Source organism: Rhinopithecus roxellana, chromosome 20, assembly GCF_007565055.1.
Source record: "Rhinopithecus roxellana isolate Shanxi Qingling chromosome 20, ASM756505v1, whole genome shotgun sequence".
NCBI lineage: Eukaryota > Metazoa > Chordata > Mammalia > Primates > Cercopithecidae > Rhinopithecus > Rhinopithecus roxellana.
This window is the reverse complement of record NC_044568.1, coordinates 60,631,646-60,653,531: the sequence shown is the minus strand read 5'-3', so window position 1 is coordinate 60,653,531 and position 21,886 is coordinate 60,631,646. Positions and strand designations below refer to the sequence as shown.

General features: G+C 42.8%; 1 protein-coding gene across 2 annotated transcripts in view; it reads right to left on the bottom strand.

Moving 5' to 3' along the window:
* Window positions 1–18,470, bottom strand: part of ADAMTS18 (ADAM metallopeptidase with thrombospondin type 1 motif 18) — a 154,368-nt gene extending 135,898 nt beyond the window's left edge. Inside the window, exons 1-3 of one of the 2 annotated variants that reach the window (XM_010370202.2) lie at window positions 17,960–18,470; window positions 17,772–17,859; window positions 14,663–14,979 (exon numbers count right to left, since the gene is read on the bottom strand). In XM_010370202.2, the coding sequence (XP_010368504.2) occupies window positions 14,663–14,979; window positions 17,772–17,859; window positions 17,960–18,049 (495 nt within the window). In that variant the 5' untranslated portion in view covers window positions 18,050–18,470. The remainder of the gene's footprint in view (window positions 1–14,662; window positions 14,980–17,771; window positions 17,860–17,959) is intronic. The other variant, XM_030925525.1, reaches the window with a different exon arrangement.
* Window positions 18,471–21,886: the final 3,416 nt, after the last annotated feature.

Here is a 21,886-nt window from a genome sequence, read left to right as displayed (position 1 = left end):
GAGTAATGAAGTTTACATGGCCTTGAGCATAAGATCACCTGGTATTTATATATTATGAAGGGAAGATTCAGTTGCTTACATTGTTCTCCCTTTACAAATTAGTCTCATCACTTACTTGTGTTCCCATGGTCCTTTACACATAACTTAACCATAATATTAATTTTGTTGCAGCATCCTTATGACACCATTATTCCTCACCCTCACATTGAAATGTCCAAGAATTTAGGAATCAATCATTTTGGTATTCTTATAGTCTGTCATAATGTGAAGACATATAGTAGGCTGAGGGAAATGTTTTAGACGTGTGAATGGGAGGATAGGTGGGTGGGTGGGTAGGTGAGTGGGTGTGTGGGTAGATGGATGGAGGAATGCAGGAAGGCATAGAGGGAAAAAGAAGAAGAAATGTGAAGCTGTTAGTTACTGGCAGCTAGAAACACAAGCCCAAAGTAACTTAGACTTTGCTTACCTTATATTTTTTAAAGATATTGAGAAATTTAGAACATGCTACTAATTATATAAATGCCAGTGTACTACTCACTGTTACCTGACAGGTCTATTCAACAAAGGGATGGCAGAGAGAGGTTAAATGATTAGGTCAGCTGGTGAGTCTACGCAGAGGGGAGAATTAGGTTCCATGTCTTACAATTCAATTACAAAAGAGTCTTTGCTTCTTCAAGTATGGCGACTATTTTTAAAAGAACTAGAGTAAGTGGCCCAACTAGATACAATAGAGAGAAAAACCTAATAAACCTTTCCAACGTTCTCAGGCAAGGGCACACATTCACAAAACACAGGAAACATCCCTTATTTCATTTTCAGAACAGCTCATCGCTCCTGTTCTTACAGGTCAAGAGAATATAGAGGACATTTAACTTTGGTCTTAGGTCAACTGCAAAAGCCTAGAAACAGAATCCACATTTCAAATCTACATCCATGTGGTTAGGCCCCCTTCCTCATAAGAATGCAAGGGTGAATTTTATTATAAATATATCTCTGTTTCTTTAGAGATTCAGTCATTTTCAGGAGTCTGGGTTGTCATGCTGTGAAATTCAAAAGCAAATACACATCTTTTAAAACATTGCCAGATGGGTATTCTGCTGCCAACCAATTGACTCCCAGCCCCCACACACCATTCATATGTATTCTCAGCAGCTAAGTTCCTCAAACATAGATTACCTGAAATCATTATTCATAATGACAATGAAATAAACAACAGGTTACTCTGAAAAACAATAAACTCGTATAAATGCACTACGGTAGTGAATACAGTTTGTGATTGTGCCCTATGAATAGTTCTCAGCAGGGGACAACTGTGCCCCCAGGAAAGATACTAGGCTATGTCTGGAGACATTTTTAGCTGACATAACTGGGGGTTGCTACTGGAATCTAAAGGGTAGAGAAGCCTGGAATGCTGCTAAACCTCCTACAATGCACAGACATGCCCTGCATAAGAAAGAATTATCCATCCTAACAAACCAGTATGTCTCCAGACAGCTTCCCCCAAGAAAGAATTATCCATCTGAACACATCACGAATGCCCTATTGACAAACCCTGTGCTAAACATAACAATTTCCTAAGCAATTTTAAATAGTGAATATTTAAGAAAATTTGCTTCCTCTCCTTGGGCTTACTGTCTTACAAATCATTGACAAGATAATTTAAGATGGCCATGAATCTGAAAAGGGAAGGGACTATTTGGTGAACACCTGCCAAAGAGTGGGCACTATAGATATTTTCTGTATTTGTTTTCTATCGCTGCCTAACAAATCACCACCAATTCAGCAGCTTAAAAACACCCAATTATTGGCTGAGTGTGGCAGCTCACGCCTGTAATCCCAGCACTTTGGGAGGTCCAGGCAGGTGGATCACCAGGCCAGGAGTTCGAGACCAGCTTGGCCAACAGGGTAAAACCCCGTCTCTACTGAAAATACAAAAATTAGCTGGGCACGGTGGCAGAAGCCTGTAATCCCAGCTACTCAGGAGGCTGAGACAGGAGAATTGCTTGAATCCAGGGGCGGAGATTGCAGTGAGCCAAGACTGTGCCACTGCACTCCAGCCTGGTTGACAGGGCAAGACTCCATCTCAGGGGGAAAAAAAAATTATTAATTCACAGTTGTACACGTCTGAAGTGTGGGTACAGTGTGACTGTATTTTCTGCTTAGGGTCTTCAGGATATCACCCAGGCTGCATTCCTTTTTGGAGGCTCCAAGAAGGAATCCACTGCTAAGCTCACTCAGGCCATTGGCAGAATTCACTTCCCTCTGATTGTAGGACTGAAGCCCCCTTTCCCTGCTGTCAGCTAGACATCACTCAGCTCTCTGACACCCCCTTCTCACCCCTAGAGCCCCATGTTCCTTGTGACATAGCCTCTTCCATCTCCAAAGTCCACAATGGAGAATTTCTCATATGTTAAACCCCTCCAGCTATGAACCTGTCTGACTTCTTCTCCTCTCTTTGACCTCTAAACCCAATCAAATTTAAAGGCATCATGTAATTAGGTCCGACCTACCTGGAAAATCTTCCTATCTTAAATTTTACCGATTTGCAGTCATGGTAACATCTGTGAAAACTCCTTCGCAGAAATTGACTAAATACCTGGAGAAAGTGTTGGTGCACTGGGAACCAGCAATTTTGGGGGCTGTCTTAGAAGCTGACCTCGCCAGGTGCAGTGACTCATGCCTGTCATCCCAGCACTTTGGAAGGCAGATGAATCATGAGGTCAGGAATTCTAGACCAGCCTGGCCAACATGGTGAAACCCTGTCTCTACTAAAAATACAAAAAATTAGCTGGGTATGGTGGCGGCACCTGTAATCCCAACTACTCGAGAGGCGAGGCAGAAGAATCGCTTGAACCCAGGAGGCAGAGGTTGCAGTAAGCCAACATCATGCCACTGCACTCCAGCCCGGGCAACAGTGCGACACTCTGTCTCAGATTTAAAAAAAAAAAAAAAAAAAAGACGTTGACCTCCTACATTTTAGACACATTATCTCAATTCTCACAACACACCCCTTCGGAGCCTTTTTTTTTTTTCATCTCCACTTTATAGACGAGAAAACCAAATTCTTAGACAACTCGATAATTTCCCAAAGGTGGGTGAAGGGTACGTGGGAACTCTCTGTGTACATGTAGCAACTAGTAAGTCTAATTATTTCAAAATAATATGTCTTCAAAAAGTCATTTCTCCAAGATCACATAACTAACATTTGAACATACCATTCTGCCATATTAAACTATGACACCACCATGTCTAAGATGATTGCATCTCCAAAGCCCACAACATTTACCTAGCCCAGGGTTTCTCAAACTTAACTGTGCTTTAGGACTACCCTGGGGAGTCTTTAAAATAACACAGACGTTTGGGCCCCGTCCTCAGACATTCTGCTCTAATTGTTCTGGGGTGAGACCTGAGCATAAGCATCTGTGTTTTTTAAAGCTCCGTGCACTAAGAATCACCGTTCTAGACTTATGTGCTAGTCATACACACCAAGGTTAAACATGTAATATTAAACAGACATTACTAGTTGTTTCACACACAAAAGAAACTTTTTACAAGTTTAGAATTCATCCTACTTCAATGCATGTTACTGGAAAACAATGACAAAAGCAAAACCCTATGACAAGATGTAGAGATATTCATTAGCATATTTAAAGAATGAAAGTGCATTGTGGTAATTTTTTTTTCCATTATGTCTCTTCACAGCATAAAACAGACTTAGACTCAATAATTAAGGCAGGAGGAAAAAAAGACTGCATGCAGTATTTGCCCACAGAAAATTAATTTTGAGTAACACTTCATTTACCTCCTAGAAGAGGCAAAGTTAAATAGAAAAAGGAGATGAGGAATTGCAAAATCACAGGGTGAACCCATAGACACTAAAAAGTACTCTGTTGTAGGAGAACTCGGTAAATCAGCAGAAAGATAATCTCCTTTTACCAGCTTATCTCAATCCCTTTCAAGTGCTGTCTCTCAAATAAGGGTGTGCACATAGCTGACTTGTAGTAAATTAGAGATGTGCACTATATAATTTATATTTGAAAGCATGCCCCCTTGACTTGTAGTGGTAATAAGGGCAGATAAAGTATTCCCAAGCTCAGCAGCATGAATAAGCAATCAAAGGAATTCAACTGAAAACGAAATCCTTAGATACATCAAAAGCATCCCTTCAGGAGAGGTGAGCTTGCTGTCCAGACAGAACACTCTCACCAGACTTGTATTATGGTATTTGAGTGTATTTTGCCCTGTAATTGGATAGAAACCCGTGGGAACGGGCTTTCATGGGAAAAACTTGATGTGACTGAAGAGGAACTCCTGGGTTTGTTCACAGAGATATGTACAAAGTCCAAGCAAATGTTTTTGGTCATGAAAGCCTTAGTGCTATCATTAGACCTGTTTATATTTAGACTTCAGATATTTATCAGTACCACTTTTTCTTAAACTGTTTATTGCTGATGGTGGGAAACCATGCAATTACACCAACATATAGGATCTGCTGGAGAGAACTATTCTAAACCACTGCCCTAGGCTCATGGAAAACAAGGATGAAATGAGTTCTCGGTAACTTTGCATGTTACAAAAGCAAGGTATTAATGATGGTGATACTGGGTGACTAACGTCAATATTGGCAAGCCATATCTGGCTATAGCTGACATCCCATATGTATTTGACGTGTCAGCTTTTCACAAAGTAGGTCTCTCTCTCCCTACCCTCCTCATAAAACATACAATTGCATGCAACTAAGAAGAGTCATCTATCTCCATGTTATTTTCAGCAGCATCACCAACAAAATCCTGGAAATAAACATTAATCAGAAGAAAACAAATATGCAGGAATTAAAAGAATAAGATAGATCTATGGGTAGTAATAAAAAAAAACTTCAAAATATACATTGTTTTTAAGTAATCCCTCTTCCCCCACCAAAAAAGATGTTTGGCTAATGCAATTTGGGTACGTTTTAACCACACACACAACTTCCAGAAATAAGAAGCTCTGAGTTCATGAAGAGTGTCCAGCTGAAAACTGTGCAGCCTTCAGTTTGCTATGCATCATTCCAGACCTGCTTCTGTGCATTAATTCACAGATCAATCCATAAATAAAAATATGGTTTAGTCTTGTTCGGATACAGAGACAAACTTAGTGTGGTCCTCTGAGGCTTGCAGATAAGTGAGAAACCATATAAAGCTCTCAGCCCCACATACTTCTTCTCAGGTATTATATAGGGTCCAGCTGTGGAGTTATTGCTGAATAAGTCACAGGAGACGCCAGGTACCCAAGGAAGTGATGAAATCCTCATCTAAGGTGGCCACACATGCAGAAGGAAGCCAGGCAGAAGCAAGAAGAGCCGAGAGAAAGAAAACAGTGGAGACATCATTGGATAGCTTGGATCTAGCCTTGCTGAAAGCTAGCCAATCCTAGTACAAGGGAGGAAGGAAGAGATGCAGGGAGATGGGGGAGGGAGGGAAAAAGAGAGAAGGGTGAAAGAAAAAGAGGAAGGAAGGGAGGGACAAAGAAAGGAGGGAGGTGGGGACGCAGGAAAAGAAGAAAGGAGAGAAAAAAGGAGAAGGGAAGAAAGGAAAGAAGAGGGAGGGATAGAGGAAGGAAAGGATGAATTAGGAAGATTATTCCAGAGCCAAAAAGAATGCATCTTTTGTATGTTTAACACAGTCTGAGATGGAGTTTTCTACTTACAACTGAAAGTCTTATAATATATAAATAAGAACAAACTCTACATTTTGATTCACACTAGCCACCTCACTTCCCTCCTTAGAATACCTACCAGATCATGCTAGTCTGTGCATTGACAGTCTTACTTACATAGTGTGATGCTTTCCACAAAGCAAAACCAATTCTCCCAGAGAGGTTCAGACAGTCCCTTTTCCACTGAAGGTCCTGTTCAGACACCTTGAGGACAATGACTCTGAGTCCCCCATATGTGAATCTTCTCTTTCCTTTATTAAACTTGAATCCCTAGGCTCCACCCAGGACCTACTGAATTTTCAGAGGTGGAACCTATACATATATATTTTTTTCAAGTGCTCAGGTCCTCTTAAAGTGCCTTACTAAAAAGACTGCTATACCTCAGACATTAACTACTTATAATGCCAACTCACAGTTAAATATTCTAAAGTCCTCCCTTTGTGTTTTAGCTGAATCTCTTCTCAATGGCCGGAGTGCTTAATAAATATTAACTGTTGTGTTTTTATCTAGGCTGAAACTCTTTTCTGCCTGTGGGTTGTAAGAACTGTCAGTAGTCAATTCCGAAAAGTCCTTTGCAGAGGAAGGTCTGCAATAATGATAATTAGTACTATATCATTATCACAACTCATATTATTACTATGTGCCAGGTAATGATATTGGTTGTGGTAATGATATAGTAATAATATCATTGTAACTATGCACATAGAATATTTTTCTTTCAATTAAGCATCCATAGTCCTCATGGGAGAAGTACTATCATTATCCCCAACTTATCACTGAAGAAATAAAGCAAAGCCAGGGTAAAGAGTTTTCCCTGTGTTATGTAGCTACCAAAGACAAGAGATGGAACTTCAGAGTCTCAGCCCAAAGACATTACACTATGCTGCTTCATCATACACGCATTGATGCCAATCATTATCTATTTGTTGATACCCCTCTTTGATTCTTTTTCTCTCATTTTATGTCTTCAGTTTATAAAGTAGGGGTTACTTTCCCCTCCCACAAGATCTCCAAACATTCCCGCAAGGAGAATTGCCAGTATCAAAGTGTTCATTTCCTGTTCTGACAGGGCTGAACTTTAAAAGGCCTTAAGGCAAGACAGGGGTGGAAGCTGGTAAAGAGAGAGAGAGGGGTTGGGTGAGGTGGCTCAAGCCTGTAATCCCAGCACTTTGGGAGGCCGAGATGGGTAGATCACGAGGTCAGGAGATCGATACCATCCTGGCTAACACGGTGAAACCCCATCTCTACTAAAAATACAAAAATTAGCTGGCCCTGGTGGTGGGTGCCTGTAGTCTCAGCTACTCGGGAGGTTGAGGAGAATGGCGCAAACCCGGGAGGCGGAGCTTGCAGTGAGCCGAGATCATGCCACTGCACTCCAGCCTCGGCGACAGAGCAAGACTCCGTCTCAAAAAAAAAAAAAAAAAAACAGAGAGAGAGAGAAAGAGAGAATACGTGTGTATGTTGTGGGTGAGTTGTTCAATGGCCATTTCCTTCCCAGACCTTCTCCTAGTTCAAAGTTAAGACTAATCAAGCACGGAGCTTCCACCGAGTACCAAGCTCAGCACTCATAAATCTTCACAGTCTTATGAGAGAAACAGAGGATTACCATTCCCGCTTTACAGATGGGAAAACCAAGGCCCAGAGACATGAAGGAAGCCCAATACTTACAACACAGGACTTAGGGAGCCTGATGCCTTAGTGGCCATACCCAAAAAGGCAGGCAGGCCGGGTGCAGTGGCTCAAGCCTGTAATCCCAGCACTTTGGGAGGCCGAGGCGGGTGGATCACCTAAGGTCGGGAGTTCAAGACCAGCCTGACCAACATGGAGAAATCCCATTTCTACTAAAAATACAAAATTAGCCGGACATGGCGGCGCTTGCCTGTAATCCTAGCTACTGGGCAGGCTGAGGCAGGAGAATTGCTTGACCCTGCGAGGCGGAGCTTGCAGTGAGCCGAGATCACGCCATTGCACTCTAGCGTGGGCAATAAGAGCAAAACTCTGTCTCAAAAAAAAAAAAAAAAAAAAAAAAAAGGCAGCATAGGCAGGAAGGACTGGCCTTTCAGCCTCCCATGTGAGACCCCTCAAACTGGCCTTAGTCACCTTGGGGTCCTGCTCTCTGGCAAGAACCTTGGCTATTCTTTTTAAAAAGGAGTCTGATATGGCATTTTGCTACAAGTTTCTTATGAGCAAATAATTCTCTTCACAAATCATGTCTTAAGAGGAGAAAAGCCAAAACAAAACAAAAACTTTTTACCCTTTCTTAATGAATTGAGTAATTGCCTAAGAAAACATCACTGATTTCAGTTAGCCTGTCTCACAAAACACGTAAATACAACTCAGTGTAATCCTTAACTTCACGTGATCCTCTCAAGTGACCGAAAAGCTCCAAGGGGGTATATGTAATTCAACAAACCCCTACTAACTAACAAGGCTCTCCAAAGCAGCCGAGCCTAGTTTCTTTCTGCCCGCCATGGACGAAGGTCATTCAACTTCAGCCCTTTTATGAATGGAAATCAGCTTTTGTAAAGACTGTTTGGCAGGCAGTGACCAGCAACAGACAACTCAATGACTGAGCTTTCTGAGTCATAAAGTACTTTTGAAAGGGGGAGATCAAAGCGTCCCTACCGCCTATTGAAATCCAGTTGCTTCCAAAGTTCTGCAAGAACCCAGGCTCTCTGGAGAATGGGTCACTGCAGTTGTAGTCTAAAAAAGGCCACCACTAAAAAAAGATACAATGGGGACATTAGGGCAGCCAGCCATGGGGGAGAAACGCCACTTACGGTTTAATTGTTGGGGACAAAGAAAAGAGAAACGAGGGGAAACCGAGTGACAAAACTGGATGATGCATCAGGAATTGAGGCTAGAGGGGGTTTTCATGGCAGCCTTGATCACGGTACATACTCCACTCAGAGTGGCAGATGCAGTGCTAAGGCTGGATAGTAATCAGACACCAAGCAGAAGATCCAAGAGAAACAGCAAAGCAGTCCACTACTCTTGCCAGCTGGGCCTTCACTGAAGTTATTCATCAATGGTAAACTCACCCATGTATTACAAAGCTGAGCAGAAATGCAATATGAGTGACAGTTTTTGCATGTATTTTCATTCAATCTTCACATGAAAAATGGAGCTTGGTTTAGAATTTCTTAAGCAAGGGGTGCATTTCCCCAACAGGAACACATGTCAGGTACAAGTACAAATAATCTCAGACTTAGGAACTGCTGTTTTAGGGTGAACCACTGTTTTAGGGTGAACACTGGTACAAGGTGTTGATGGAAGTGTGACTCAAAAAGAGGAGGAGTGGGCTGGGCACAGTGACTCACACCTGTAATTCCAGCACTTTGGGAGGCTGAGGCAGGTGGATCACCTGAGGTCAGGAGTTCAAGACCAGCATGGCCAACATGTTGAAGCCCCATCTCTACTAAAAATACCAAAAAAATTAGCTGGGCGTGGTGGTGGGTGCCTGTAATCCCAGTTGCTTGGGAGGCTGAGGAAGGAGAATCGCTTGAATCCGGGAGACAGAGGTTGCAGTGAGCCAAGATCATGTCACTGCACTCCAGCCTGGGCAACAGAGCGAGAATCCATCTCAAAAAAAAAGGGGGGGGGGATGGGGAGGAGTGGTCAAATTAGTATGGAAATCCCACCTTTTGGCACTTCGCAATGAAATATGTTAAAGTTGTTTAGCTTCCTTTAAATCACTAAATTTTCCCTAACTTGTATGACCATAAAGCACTTATTCCTGGAGCATCTCTTAACAGATAAAAATTAATACATAATATTATAGTATCTCTTTTGGGAACCATTGCATTGATGTTTTTCATGTTACCACCAGACTGTGAAGAGATGCTCCTTGGGGGAAAAAAAAAAATTCATTGACCAAAGAAGTTAGGGAAACTCTAGGTATGAACAGAGTTAAACAGGTGTCTTTAATATAAGACATTTCTGACTTGTCAATATGCTAATATGCATTGTACAGCTCAGAGAGGTGGCATTTTGGCAATAACTTGACCAGCTCCCCACTTTTCTAAAACCACACTCTGTAAACTCCTTGTTCCAGGGTTGAGTCACAGCTTGGTTCACAGTAAAAATCGCAGTTTCCGGGTCTAAAAGTATTGCTCCATCCTCTCCCCTAGATTGTAACCTCTACAGCCTGGATCTAACATCCACCTTGTTGGTAAGCTTCATCCACCATACTCTCAACAGTGCCTGACACACTAGAGGCTAATAGTTGTCGAATGAAAAAAGGATGGGGGGTGGGGGGTGGTGGCTCAAGCCTGGTAATCCCAGCACTTTGGGAGGCTGAGGCAGGAAGATTGCTTGAGCCCAAAAGTTGGAGGCCAGCCTGGGCAACATGGAAAACCTCGCCTCTACAAAAATTGGCTGGGTGTGGTGGTACGTGCCTGTAGTCCCAGCTACTTGGGGGGCTGAGTTGGGAGGATTGCTTAAGCCTGGGAAGTCGAGGTTCCAGTGAGCCATGATGATACCAATGTACTCAAGCCCAGATGACAGAGTAAGACCCTGTCTCTAAAAAATAACAACAATAAAAACGGATGAATCAATGTGTCTTTCTAACAAGTTCCAAAAATACAAGCATTTTCACTAAGTGGTTCTCAGATATTTGTATGCATCAGAATCATTTGGATAATTAAAAATACACTTTCCTGTGCCCAGCCTCCCCGAGCTTCTGTTGTGGACAAAGAAATTCACATTTCCAACCCTTCAGGTGAAGCTCTCATAGTTGATCACACTCTGATAATCACTGTCCTGACAAAAAGGATCACTAAGACAGACTATTTTTGAGCAGCAAAATTTCTTAGAACTCTTAGTACATAGGAAGAAAGATGCAAGTTTGTTCTGTTGGAAGACAAAATTTAAAAATACAGGTAAAAATTGTAAGACTGTGGTTGAATGGCAAGATGAAGAGTCTTCAACAAGGTCATGGCTTGCTGGATATAATGACTTTCTCATCCCTGTGCTAGTCAGAGGGAGGCTGGATATAGCAGAAAAGACAGACATGGCAGATCACAATGAGATTAGGTTAATCTGTACCTCTGAGGTTCTGGAACAAAGGCTACAAATCCCAGTACCTTCACAGATTATAAAGTCACCTGGTATAGAAGACGGGGTGACCTTTTCTAGGTTGCATGTATAAAAGCATTCAAAAATTTTAAAACTATCATCTCTAAACATAACAGTAGGCAGTATTTACTCCGGGAAGTGTGCAACCCTGTTTCATGAATTATTCCAAGTAAGTAACAACCACCACAACTCTGGAATAAAGTGAGACCTATGAGTTGGCAGGGGAGGTGAGTGCATTTTAAGAAATTATTACAAATATTTTAAACAGGTTAATTCTGAATTATTAAGACAAATTCTCTGCTAAGAAAATTTTAGCTGGAGTATCTATGCATGCATGTCTGCTTATATGTACGTAGGTACATATGTATTCACTATTATAACCATTCTACCATTTTTCACTTTCTTTGGGGACTTCTCTAGCAGTCAAGATAATGGTAGATTCCTATTAGTACTTTGTCAAATCATTTAAAGGTGGCATTGCTTTCCTAATATACACTGCATGCACATGAGAAAATTGCTACCACATCCAAAAGGATCCTAAGGCCAGTGGTCTGGCCCCACTCAGAGAAACACTGATATATAAATCTCAGGTGAAGAAGTTTCATCTCCTAGTCTCATTCATCTCTTCTCAGTCTCTGTATTAATGGAAGAAGAGTGGCTGTCTCTCCTGGCATGTTAACTCGATGAGTCTCTCCAACAAGCCTGTTAAAGGCTTGTTCCTTTTCTGAACTCCTGAATCTACTATTCTGAATCCATTACTATAGTTTCTAATTAACTTTAGAGGAGTTTCAAACCCCTGATTAGCCAAAGAAGCTGAGCAATGTCTATAAGAAAATGTAAACAAAAAAAAAATGCATTCAATTTCATTAACCATCAGAACAATGCAAACTACACCCATAATGCGGTACTACTTCACACCTATCAATCAGAACAGCTAAAATGGAAAAATAGGCAATATCAAGTGTTCAGGAGGATTTGGAGCAACTGGAACTCTCACACACTGGTGATGCGAGTTTACATTAGCACAACCACTTTGAAAAGCTGCTCGTCAGTGCTCATTAAAGCTGAACATATACAGGTTGAGCACCTCAATCCAAAAATTTGAAACCTGAAATGCTCCAAAATCTGAAACTTTTGAGTACTGATATGACACCCAAAGAAAATGCTTATTGGAGCATTTCAGATTTTTGCATTAGAGATGCTCAACCAGAATATATTCTGCAAATATTCCAAAATCCTCCCCAAATTGAAAATCCACAACACTTCTGGTCCCGAACATTTCAGACATGGAATACTCAATTTATACATACTCTGTGCCTCAACAACTTTATTCTTAGGCATGTGTACAACAGAATGTGTCCGTAAGTTCATCAAAATGCATATACAAGAATGTTCAGTCATACTAGCCCCAAACTGTTGGTAGGGGTGTAAATTAGTTCAACCATTGTGGAAAGGAGTATGGCAATTTTTTGAAGAGCTAAAAGCAGAACTACCATTCGACCCAGCAATCCCATTACTAGGTATGGGAGGAACAGAAACCATTCTAACATAAAGACACATGCATGTGAATGTTTATTGCTGCACTATTCACAATAGCAAAGACATGGAATCAACCTAAATGCCCATCAATGATGGACTGGATGAAGAAAATGTGGTACACAAACACCATGGAATACTATGCAGCCGTAAAAATAAATGAGATCAGGTCTTTTGCAGGAACATGGATGGAGAGGAAGGCTATTATCATTAGCAAACTAACGCAGGAACAGAAATTCAAATCGCACGTTCTCACTTATAAGTGGGAGCTAAATGATGAGAGCTCATGAACACAAAGAAGGGAACAACAGACACTGTGGTCTACTTGGGGATGGAGGGTGGTAGAAGAGAGAGCAACAGAAAAGATAACCATTGGGTACTGGGCTTAATATCTGGGTAATGAAATAATCTGTACAACAAACCCCTGTGACATGAGTTCACCTATGTAACAAACCTTCACTTATACCCCTGAACCTAAAAGTTTTAAAAAAATGGATAAAAGCATTGTGAAATCTTCATACAGAAAAATTTATGATTCTACTCATGTAAAATTTTGATAATATTAATCTATTACCATGAGATTATTAATATGAGATAACTGATCAGATTTCCCATCATTCACAGAGTGGAGTCCTGAGAGTGCTAAACATGAGGAGGCTAAGTGTTGCTGAAAATGGAACAGCTATAGGGCAATTATCCCTGCCAGGAACTGCTATAGCACTTTCCACATAAGAAGTCATTGGGCTGGGCGCGGTGGCTCACGCCTGTAATCCCAGCTCTCAGGGAGGCAGAGGTGGGAGGATAGCTTGAGCCCAGGAGTTCGAGACCTGCCTGGGTAATACAGTGAGACCCCGTTCTCCACAAAAAGGAAAAAAAAAAAAAGACAAAAAAAAAAAAAAATAAGTGCAAGAAGTCATTGAATCCCCACTGCCCTGTGATGTAAACTCTTGTTATTCCCATCTTAGAAATAAAGAAACTAAGGCATAGTTAACTCTACTTAACACGGAGTTAAATAATGAGTCCAAGGTCCTACGAGTAAATGCTGGTGTGAGAATTAGAACCTGGGCAGACTGCTTTTAACTACTGGTATGTGGAATGAGATAGTTTAAGCCAATATGGTGGGTTGTGTAAACTCCTCCTTTAGGATACTGGAATAGACAGAAGAAAGAGAAATACAGAGAGGATCCTAAATAAAGACCAGGAGATCTGCCACAAACAAACAAACAAACAAACAAACAGAAAACCAAGATACAGTCACGTGTGCATACACAGGGGCACGTAACCATGTTATAATATGTAGGCCATTGGTGAGCCACGTTCATCATTTTAAATAGACCAAAGAAAGAATACCATGATTGTGGTTGTAAAGAGAGGTTTTACCTAAACTTCAGGCCAAAATAGGGGGAAAAAATTTAAAAAGTAACTGAAAGTTTCAACTAATGAAGAACATGGGAGTCCTCATTCACCCGCACCCAAGCCACATCTTGCTTTGTGCCATGATGTACCATGTACATTACTAACTACATTCTCAGCTGGGTTTTCTCACATTTTCCTTCTTCTGGCCATGCCAGAGCATAATTGCCATGTGTCTCAACACATACCAACTCTTCTGTCAATTCAGGACACTTCTCAATCACAACACAGAATGAAATCAACCCAGAACAACATTTACCACCTCGTATATTTGAATCCTGAGAAGAGTATCATTTATAATGATATTCTTGGCCTGGTGCTCAGCAGATGAGGATTACATAGGCAGGAAATAACGCTTGTCCCAAATGCTTTTAAAAGGTTCTGCTTCCCTGGATGCTACATTGAATCCTGCCAGCCCAGGAACACAGCACACCACATTCTAAAAGGATGTCTTATGTGAGCAGGACACCAGCAACAGATTAGTTCAAAGAAAACAAAGGGCCTCCCTTCAGCAAAGTGAAGGTTGATCTTACCAGGGCTGCTGAATGCAATTTTGCATTGAAATACAGTTTTCCCATTTTAAAGCCATGTAGACGCATGCAGCTTGTTAGATTTATAGAATGCCTGGTCTCCCAGGACATTACAAAGCGAATGGCATCCATCAACTTAATTTCCTTGGGGATCATCTCAAACATGGAGAATGAAAAGTCCCAGACCATTAAACATCAAAAGAATGTTCTAAATGGTAATTAAAGTTCTATTATATTTTCTTTTTCTGGGAGCAGATTAGATTAGTTCAATGGAGAATATTAGACGTATCAAGACTGACAGTGTGAATGTGTGGAGTTGGCTGGAAGAGCACTTATACTGCAGACATCTGTTCACTCAAGTTACACAAAACACGAGCGAGGGAGCTCAACTCAGACTGGGGTGAACTTACCAAGCCAGCACACGTAGACACAGCGACAGAGGAGGAGCTGTCATTTCTGATAAATCCCTGATAGAAGCATTGCTGCACCTCGGGTTTCTGAGTCTCTGAAGCACCATCTTTTCCAAGTACCTGGACAATAAAGTGACTGCTCAAAATCGCCGAGGGCTTAAGTTCTAAGTGCAGTTCCTGTCCAAATGCTGAAAATCGGTAGTGCAGGGAGCTTCTGGCATTCTGCGCCGATCGCTTTTTCCTGCCGTTGTGCAAAATGTCGTGTGAAATATATGACCCGGCTGAGTCTACTTCCACTGGTGTGACAAAGACATAATCTGCAATGGGAAAAGTTCAGCTGTCAGCACCCAGAGCCCACAATTCCAAATGGTCACTTTCCAGCAGGCTGGCAAAGAGCAACACAAAACTCAAAGATATCTTTGTTCCTGTTGCCTTGCACCTAGATCAAATATAATTCAGAGCAGCACGGGAAGCAGAAGACCTGTCTCTACAGTTAACTCTGCCACAGTCATTTCTATAGGTGCCCGAAAGCCAATCATGATTTTCATGAATTTCATGGATGTCCATGGAAAAATGTAACGCCTCTCATCTGGAGAGAGATTTAGAATGTTCTTTTGATGTTTAATGGTCTGGATCTTTTAATATATTGGCCACAGAGTTATGCATATATATAAAATTTAATTTTTTGGAAGATAAAGTTAATGAATATAAAACTACAAAATGAGGAATTTTTCTTCAAGGAGGTTAATTTATCTGTGCTTAAACTGAATCGGGAGCATTTTGGCAGAGGCAGAGTTTACACTTCAAGTCCTAACTCACAGTGTGGGGTAGCTTCAGATGATATTTCAGATCATTAACAAGCAAGAGCATTTTCATATTTCCAATATTATTTGTGAAAAGAAAACTCTGGTACTTGCATCACTCTTAGCATTTTACTGTGAGCTTTCACAGGGATGATCCCATTTAATTGTAAGCATAAAATACAGCACATGCACAAAAATGCCTCAAAATTGTCAGAACCTTCCTATATAGTCTGATGTATAAAATTGCTCAGGCATGTTGGTGGGGGAGTGGCATATCAGGGGACAACTGGAAAGGCATGTTTAAAACTACATTCACCATTGCTCCCTAGAGCAGCACTAATTGCTGAATGTTCCAAAGAGGAGGAGCTAAAACACAATTTGCTATTTGAAAAGCAAAGCCAGCACAGTGTTTTCTTTCACCAAACATTGAAGCTGAAAAGCATCATCCCACAAAATGATCTGGAATATGCCCTCTGCACATTAAAAACACTCCACATTTCCACTTCCGAGGCACAGAATGCGAAACTACTTTGGAAAGTGTTTAGAAAGACGTTGAACAACGATGAGGTATGTTTGAGTCACTTGGGTCCCCGGTTGCTGGAGGAGGAAAAGGAAGAAGAATTTTCCTTTCCCTTAAACAGTCAACAACCTTCCCCTTCCTCCAAAACAAACAAACAAACAAATTAAGGAAAAGTGGAGCCCTGGTAGCTACCAAGGATCAATGAGTGATGGCCTAATTAGGTTCACATTAAAAAAAAAAAAAATTCTCCCCAATAGACAATAATTTTCTTCTGTTTATGAACCATCTGTCACTCTTATTCCTTGGGCAGCTTTAATTTTTATATTCTTTATGTCCTCCCACTCCCATTTTTCTTGACTTCGTCCTCTGACTAAAAATGCTATAAAATTGACACATATATTTTAAAATAATGGGGGGGGGAGTTTTTCCCTTCTCTTAACCTTGAAAATCTGAGCCAGACATACAATATTTTTCTTCTCTTAAAAATATGATATATTGCTTTAAAGGGCTTTGGCTCTTGATTATGTGCAAGTTCTTAGAGAAAGTCGACCTCCTCCTCCTGTCAAACTAAAACTTAACTATGAAAATGCTTCCTGACATATGCAGAAGTGTGTTTCTCACCGTCTTGTCCCAAATTATCTGAAACTCTGCCTGCTTTTACTTGGAAGGCTCTGTAGGAACGTTATCCAGCCAGCCTTCTATGGAATCAGTCATCAGGGTCCCCCAGACACCTGCTACCAGCTTGTTTCCAAGGCGAGAATAACAGGCTATTGGTTACATTCAGTACTTCATGGAAGAAGAGCAGTCAGTGTCCCCTGTAAAGAGTGATCTCTGACTGATCACTTCAGGAGCTGAGTAAGGGTGAGGTCTTTACTCTTTACAAAGTGGTGGCTGGGTCAGACGTGGCCTCCAGCCATCTGATCCTGATATAAGAATGAGGGGTGGTTTTAGAAACTACAGCCTCTCTGTTGGACAAAAGGTGAATCCCTTCTCCATGACTCCATCCTGCCCCACTCCCCATTATGACCTCTTGACCCTGACAAGAAAAGGAGATAACCTTGCAAAACTAAAATTTACAGAATTCTAAAGAATCCAGGTTGAACAGTAAGGTTTTGCGAGACGCCTTGCGTCAGGAATCAGCTGTTCTCCTGTAGCTGATGGGAAATAATCAAAACAAGGATTTCCCTCTGGGCGCCACTGGGAAGTTAATAAATGACAGAAGTGAGGGATGTTCTAGGAAGTTGGTGGCTGCGCAACGTCAGAAAAGATAGATAAAGGACTCAGAGACCTCAGGTCACCTGCTTTCCTCTCTCTAAAAGCAGCCTTAGGCATCCGTGAAACAAGGGAAGCAAAAAGGAAAGAAAAAAGAAGAGAATAGAAAAGGAACAAAAGTGGAGAAAAAAATGAGGAAAGATGGAGAGAGGAAAGAGGCTCACATTCTTTCATCTCCCACCAAGAGGTAGGAGAGGGAGGAAATAAGTAATTCCTTAGTTAATGTCCACCTCCCTTAGAATTTCTCACTGAAGTTTTTTTTTTCTTTCTTAACAAGCCACCTGTGAAGGAGGGAGACTATTTTCTTTTATGTGACTTGCAGCTTGGGGCATTGATTCTTTTGATAAGTTCAGTCCTTGCCAACCTTCCCCTCTCTCCAAACAGGAACCATTTCCAAGACAGCGCACACCTGCCAGGTTAGGGGGTGCACTTTTCCATCTTTTCTGTTTTGGGGGGAAGGAAGGGACAAAGTGCTGCGAAAGGCCCTTCTTGGGGGTGGGGGGCAAATACGAACCATCATTTAATCCGCTGGCGCCGCTGCTGCTGTCACTGGCTAAGGCCGCGGCGACCGACGCACAGCAGAGGCAGCACAGCTGGAGCGCCTGCAAAAGAAAAGGTGACATCGCGCGTGAGGGGCGCGGTGGGGCTGGCGTCGGGCGCCCTCTGCCACCCTCTCTCGGAGCTCCGCTCGGCGGCACCTGCCTTGGCCACGCGCCCCAGTCCCGCTGGGCCCCTCGGCGGGCCCGAACCCGCGGCCGGGAGGGCGCACGCGAGCAGGAGGGCGCACTCCATGGTCAGGTGCGGGCGCGGCGGCTGCGGGTGGCCAGACGCTGCAGGCGGAGCGCACGGGCGGCAAGCATTCTCTCCGCGGCCCCGGAGCTCGGCGCCCCAGGTGCGGCTCCAGGTGAGAGCCGCCGCCGTTCACATCGCAGTGGAGGCGCGCTGGGACCTCCCCTCCTCCGGCTGCCTGCGCGTCCTCCCTTCTCCCGGCGCTGGCCTGCCGAGCTGCCCTTTGCGGCTCCCCAGGGGGTGCGGGGGACTCCCTGGGCCGGGACTGGAGCGCAAACGGCTGGGAGACTCTGTCGGTGCCTGCCCGCCCGTCTGTGAGTCTGTCTGTGTCGGTGTGAGCGTCTGAGGCTACAGGGAAAGCAGCTCCAGCTGGCTCCCCCAGCGCGCCGGAGCCGAGCGCCCGCCTCTCCACCGCGCGGTGATTGGCGACCAGCGGCTCCCGGGCTCGTCCGAGCCCCCGGGCTGGTGCAAGGGCGTGGGATTCCCGGCTCCAACTGCGAGGGAGGGGGTGAAGGGGGCGGGGAGGCTGGGTGGGAGTGATGGGGAGGGAGGACCGACAGCCGTGAGAAGGAGGGGAGCTCCCAGGGTCAGGCTTGGAAAACGTAATTTAAGCGCACTGGGGAGATGAGTTCAGAAGAGGAAAGGCACAGGTGAGTGGCACGACTTCTTCGCTGCCTATGCAGACTTCTCATTTTCAACTCTTCTGGCAAAGAGTCAAGATAGTGTCCTCGACACCTCCTAAGTGCTGGGAGCTATCCCCAGCTGTATCGCATTTGCCTCAGGCCCTACGCTTTTCAGGTGGGAATTATTCATTCCTTGACAAAGATGAGGAAGAGGAGGCTCAGATGCGCACAAGATAACCTAGATTCCCAGAGTCAGCAAATCTGAGGCAGCCCGGAGGACCAGAACAATGAGCCTGTCACTGTCTGCAGCATGTAAAAACTCATGGCACGCGGGGGCCTCCCTCTTCTCCCGGATCTCTCCCTCTCTTCTCACGGTGACCGTGCTTCCCACTCTTCGAGATTGAATCTTGGCCCCAGATACCCAAACCCACAGAAATCAGTTATAACAAACAGTGCACGCCATCACCAGGAATGTGCATCCAGTTTGCTGTGTGCCTGTTCATTTACTCAAGACATTTATTGGATCCTTTGATCCCTGTTTGCAGAGGTGAACAAAATACATTCTCACGGGCCAGTGGAAACGAATCTGATTGGATAGCTCGACAACAGTAATAGAAACAAAATGAACACAAATACTCAAAAGGAAAATAATAGTCTCCTAAATTAGATGGCAGCAGAATCTAATTTAGATGTCTATACACACACACACACACACACACACATACATACATACACGTGCAAGGCATCTTTTAGGAGCTGACACTTAAATAAGGCCAGAGAGTGGATCCGTTTTACGAGGGAAGAGAGGGAGTAGGATCTTGCATGTTAGGTCAGAGGGCACAGCAGAAGTGAAGGTCTCGAGGTAGTTAAGTGATTGCCACGTGAAAACTGTTACAGGCCAGAGGAAGAAGCAAACACAGCAGTTGCTGGGTCAGCTGGACCTTGTAAGATGGAGTGAAGCATGTTGGAAGTCATTAGATTTCAATGAATGGGGGTTTGTGTATGTGTAGGAGGCAACATCATGTCCAATAAAAAAAAAAAAAATGTGAATCATTTTTTGAGCAAGGGTAGGGATTGGACGCGCTGAAGCAGGGTCAGAAACAAACCAGGCAACTGTTGCTGGAATGAAGGGGCACAATGACAGTGTCTTGCTGGGACCAGGGTAGTGGCAGAGGAGGTGGATGTATTACTCTGCTCAGTCCTGTGGGTACTGAAATAGTTAACATGAGGTCCATGTCAAGCCTCGATTAAGTGATAGCTCGATACACATAGTCGGTTTTATTGAACACAACCGGGAAGAGGTAAACCCCGGCTGCAGAGGCAGAGAAGGTGATATGTCTGCCTAAGGAACATAAGGCAAGTCCTTAGAGAACATCAGTGCTAAACAAATCACTTGGGTTTCCCTACTTTATCTGTTTAAGCTCTGTGGCCCCTGTTTTATAATCTGTAAAATAGGAATCAGCATGCTACATCAAAAGGATAGCCTAAGGGGTAAGTGAATGTATTTTTCGAAGCACATTATAAGTGGACTTTAAGAAGTGATGATGGTGTATTTCTGTGATTTCATACATCCTATGTCAAACTTGAATGTATGTCAAAATCACCTGTAATGCTAGCTTAAAAATGCAGATTTCCAGGCCACGAAGCACTGTGATTCTGACTCCATGGATTTGGTGGACGGCCCAAGTGTGCATTTGTAGTAAGCACTTTTGGGTGATTCAGACACAAGTGACTTAAGTGCTTTATGTGATTCCGTGAAGAACTGGACACCATAGGAAACCAGACGTCAAAGACGTGCAGTAAAACACTGCTGGAGGTCACGTCACCAAACAACAGGCTGAATAAAACTGAAGGCTGGGATCAACAACACTGTCAGCAACATCATCAGGTGAACACGGAAGGAAACTGGAGGGTAAAGGGCTTGTCCACACTCAGCTAAAAAGAACCATGGCCCTGATTTGTGTCTCTCCATTAAGATACATTTGCATGAAATTATCCCTATTTCTCTGGTCCTCCTCTTTTAGGGTTAATAATATAGGTTACTCTCCATGGTCAGGGTTGAAGTCGGAGAACAACCCTTAACTATGCTCTATGCTCAATTGTGGAGTTTCTCAACCTCAGCAGTACTGAGATTTAGGCTGGATAATCATTTGTGGTAGGGGTTATCATCCTGTGCATTATAAACATAGGATGTTTAGCAGCATCTCTGGCTTCTCTCCACTAAATGCCAGTAGCAGCCCCCAAAATACAACAAAATGTGAGGTTTCCAAATGTTTCCTGGTGGGTAAAATTCCCCTAGGTGAGAACCTGGATAAATGGTACAGATTCCCAGTCCTATTCTGTGACATTTTTTGTTGAGTGCCCATTTTGTTGAGATACTAGAGGGCTCCTCTTGAACTTAATGTAAGCGGTTTGTCCTCCACTGATTTTATAGCTCTTCTTCCATACCCCAGTCAATCTTTGCTCTCCATAGATTCAAGTCCTCCATGATTGGGTACAGAAACCAAGACTCATTTCTTACATAGTTCTAGACCTAGAAGATCAAAACTTGCAGTTCCATTCATTTGTAGATGTCCAGTCTCTTTTTTAGGGCTAATAAATACTTGCAAAGCCGTAACTTCTGGGATGATTTTATACACAGTTTTCCAGGAACTGGCCCTGCAATATGTATAAATTGTCTCTAGATGGTGACAGAGAATCATGAGCCCATGGTCCAGTCTTACAGTTGTAAACTGCAAAGTCACTGTTAAGTTACTTGGGAATGTCAGTCTTACCTGATTTTAAAACGATAAATCGAGGACACTACAATGGCTATCTGAAGTTTGTAATAAACCGATGCGGATACGGAGGGCAGAGCTCATTGCTGATGTGTTGTATTCTGTCATACGTAGCCCAGAATATTCCATGTAACAGACATTCATAAGTGTTTGTAAGAGGAGCAGAGCAAGGGAGGGAGGGAGGAATGGAGGGAAAATTTGAGATAGAGACATCACACTGTTTCACTCTTAACCACTAAAAATATCCCCCCTTTCTCTTCCTTTAAAATCAATGGTACAGTTCTAGGCATTGATTTTCTTTCTTTTTCTACTGACATAAGCTTAATTTAATTAAATTATTATTATTATTATTTATTTATTTATTTTTTTTTTTTTTTGCCAAATAACATTAAGATATGTGCCTCCTCCTGGACAGATCAAAAAATAAATGGCAAACCACG